Source organism: Bactrocera latifrons, unplaced genomic scaffold (genome assembly GCF_001853355.1).
Source record: "Bactrocera latifrons isolate USDA-ARS-PBARC rearing strain unplaced genomic scaffold, ASM185335v1 scaffold_13, whole genome shotgun sequence".
Taxonomy (NCBI): domain Eukaryota; kingdom Metazoa; phylum Arthropoda; class Insecta; order Diptera; family Tephritidae; genus Bactrocera; species Bactrocera latifrons.
Window position 1 is genome coordinate 2,448,849 of NW_017534741.1, and position 3,576 is coordinate 2,452,424.

At 42.8% G+C, this 3,576-nt stretch overlaps 1 protein-coding gene across 1 annotated transcript in view; it reads right to left on the reverse strand.

Annotated features, from left to right (window-relative positions):
- The window catches only part of LOC108978951, a 10,211-nt gene extending 9,057 nt beyond the window's left edge, over positions 1-1,154 (reverse strand). The window contains exon 1 of the mRNA XM_018949473.1: positions 809-1,154. Coding sequence (XP_018805018.1) covers positions 809-935 — 127 coding nt within the window. The 5' untranslated portion in view covers positions 936-1,154. The remainder of the gene's footprint in view (positions 1-808) is intronic.
- Positions 1,155-3,576: the final 2,422 nt, after the last annotated feature.

Below are 3,576 nucleotides of genomic sequence, written 5' to 3' on the forward strand. Positions count from 1 at the left end.
TGAATTTGTTCCAGAGGAACGGACGGTTATATTTGGCCGTATTGAGGCTTTTGCGTGAGAACATCCGTCGCATTGAGCGATGATTGTGACCGAATTTAAAGCCAAAACGCAATAAATACCAACGTATTSACCAGCTTTGACTCCGTGTGATTTTTTCTTGTTACCAAAACTGAAATTGCGCCTCCGTGGAACCCGTTTTCAGTCGATCGAAGAGATAAAACAAAATTCGCTGAAGACTATCAGAATAGGTGCTTTTGAAAAGTGTTTCGAGGACTGCAAAAATCGTTGGCATAAGTGTATTACAACTGATTAGGATTAACTTGAAAGCGAAAAAATTAATATTGATGAACAATTAATATTTTGCGTTTTATTATAAATTACCGGGAATATTTTTGTCATATTAAGACAAGTAGCTCACTACAGCAGATTTCGGGAAAATTTTAAATGTTTCACATACTTTTAACGATGTCCGGCMATCAGTAATAGAAAAAGTGTGAAAATTCCAACTTTTGCAGGAACAAAATGACAAGCAATTAGAGGACATAAACACAGCTAAAATTTGAAAATTTGTCGTATGAAAGGGAAATTATTAAAAAGTGATAATTAAAAATGTTTGAGCAATTACTATCATATTACCAACACCGCAAGGTGAACAAACTTTTTCCTTTGCCTTTTTTCCACACTTTACTTCATACTCCCCCGTTTGGCGTAACATTTTTTTAAATGCCGCCAAAAGCCACACTCGACAACCGGACCACCACGAAAGGGCACACAACACACACATACACACACTGCTACGCGTACTTACCTTTGTTAATGAGAAACATGAGCAACAACAGCAGAGTCCACTTGAACGGCCACAATGTAAACATATCGCGGCTGCAACTGTTGCCCACGCCTCTCCAGCGACTACAACAAATAAATGTTGCCAACATTACAAAACAAAATATTTTGCGAAATTTTCAAGTAATCCGAGCTGTTGTTAAATGTCGCGTTTTAATAGCCACATGCTGTAGCACGCTCCACCTACGCGCTGCTCACGAAAAAAAACAATAGCAACAAAAACACTAAACTTAATTGAAACCGCGCACGAAGAGTTTCAAGTATAATATTTAAAAGACTATTGCAAACAAGTTGAACGTTTATCAAAATGTTGTCCGTTCGAACAGCAATGTTTCGGTTTACCGTTAAGCGCACAATGCTCAACGCCTAAATGTCGACTACGACTGAGAATCAACAGCAATTGCGCTGCGACTTTTATACGCAGCGGACCCACGGCAGCATGCTTGCTGCGCTTGCAACTTCACAGCACACACACACAAGCACACAACAACACTTACATATCGAGATAGATAACACGTAATAGACGAGCGCACTGCCGCGCTAAGGGGACGGCCGACTGCATGTAATCGCACGTTTTTGTGTTCGTGTGTTTGTCTGTGAGCCTTCCCCACCCCTTTGAAACACACCTGTTGGCAGGCAAGAGTGTTGCGCTTCTGCCGAGTGGGCGAGTACGGCACTGTTGATGGAAGGATGTATGAACAATTTCGACAATTTGTCTGTCTGCGCTTTGTGTGGCCCGACACGACACTTTCGCCACACAGACAAAGAAAGTCAACGCCGCGAGGAGTGGAGTAGTAAAATATCCGTGTGGCRTTGACTTTTTTGTGACAGATACCATCGCTGATTAGTTTGTCGTTTAGTTGTTGGGAAGTGCGTGTGTCGCAGGTGTCGAAGCTCATAGGATTTCGTTTTTATCGTCGCATTTTCGTAAACTCCCAATTGTTGCAAAGGTTACGTATGTTATCTGACATCAAAAAACAACAAACATGCAGTAAAATTAGCTGTGAGGCCGCTCGATTAAATACGCGACTTTGCAGATCCAATACTAGTGTTCGAGTAGCGAATTGGTCGTGATAAAATCAGGCATATGTTCGCAGGTGATGTGGTACGTAAGTATCTTCGAAAATACTCTTACATAGTCCAAAGGGGCATAAGTCTAGTAAAGGGGTGTGTGGTAGGGTTTAATGTCAACCCGTCAAAAAACAACCGTCGKCCCATTTACAAAGCGAAGATCTCTTCCGGGCTTGAGACCCCAAAYACTTGATGGCAGGAAGTTGGAGGTGTCTAAAGAAGTAAAATTTCTAGGTCAAAAGCTACCAAGGCACTCATGATATGCAGTCGCCTAGCCGGTAGATCCTGGGCTGCAAGCCACGTATCATCAGGTGGCTGTATACCATGATCGTAAGGCCTATTGTCATTTATGGAGTGGTTGCTGGGGCATCGAAGGCTCCGGAGTCTTCAGTATCAAAGGTGCAAAGACTCGCCAGCGCTTGGGCTTCAGGTCCACAACTTAAAGTTATGATGGAGATCACACCGCTGTATTTAGTGATCAAACAGGCAGCGAAACAAAGGCCTTAAGGAAAGACACACCATTGGCCCTTCTTCCAAAAGACGAAAGGAGTTTAGAGTTAATTCTCCTACTGAGGGACAGCACTATCCAGTGGTACACTGTCGACTCGAAAACACCGGAAGTCATTGGAGCAGGAATTGAGGACCGTATACCAAACTATCCATACTAATGGGATTATTTCCGAGCATCTTTCAGGCAGAAGTCGTTGCTACAAGTTGGTGTGAAGAAATCAATCTCCATAGCAACTACCAGTACCGCCTCCTTGTCGCACTGTATATAGAGCACAGCTGGCTCAAGAAACACTAGTGTAACATGGGCTAGTTTCTTGCGAAAACTGTAAATCTTGCGAAAGGGTTTGTCCGGAAAGTARTACAGATTTTCTTCCATCACTGTATTTCGGAGCGTGCGCGTTCATTAGAGCAGAGATACGCAATTAAATTCTATTTGAAACTGCGTAAATCTGCGACAGAGACGTTTGATATGATTAAGCAGACTTACCCAGATGATGCTTTAGCAAGAAGTGGTGTGTTTCGGTGACACCAGGCCGGGAAGAGGTCGCTGATGAAGACCGGAAGAATGAGCAAATCCAAAGACTTAACCATGCTCATTGTTTTTTTGATATCAAAGGCATGGTGTTCATCATGAATTGGTTCCACCTGGACAAACCGTCAACGCCAAGTTTTGCGTGGAAGTCCTCAAGAGACTCATACCGCCTTTCTTAATAACCAAGGCCAGCAGCCGCCCTACAGCCCAGATGTGTCGCCCGGACTTTTTTTTTGTTTCCTTACCTGAAAAGGCCGATGAAAAAGGACCCAAGCACCATGCACCTCGTCTAGCAAGGCTATTCCTGTATTATACCGCGGAGAAACGTGAACGATGGCGAACAGAGATCAAAAATCACTTCAAATATATGAGAGCTGTTTTCCGCAAGGTCTTTGGAGCCTATCTTGTAAGCCATGAGTATTGAAGAATTATCGGTTGTATTGCCAAAGAGGAAGATATTATTTGGCAAGGTCTATTGTCTAATGCGTATATATTTATGATCCCTTTAAGCCCTAGGAAGTAACTACCAAAGAACTGGTACTAGGAGAAACCTGGAAAAGAGTTTACCAAAAAGTCCGCTGAACAAACTAGTCAGCATAACTCAATAATCAGTAGAACTG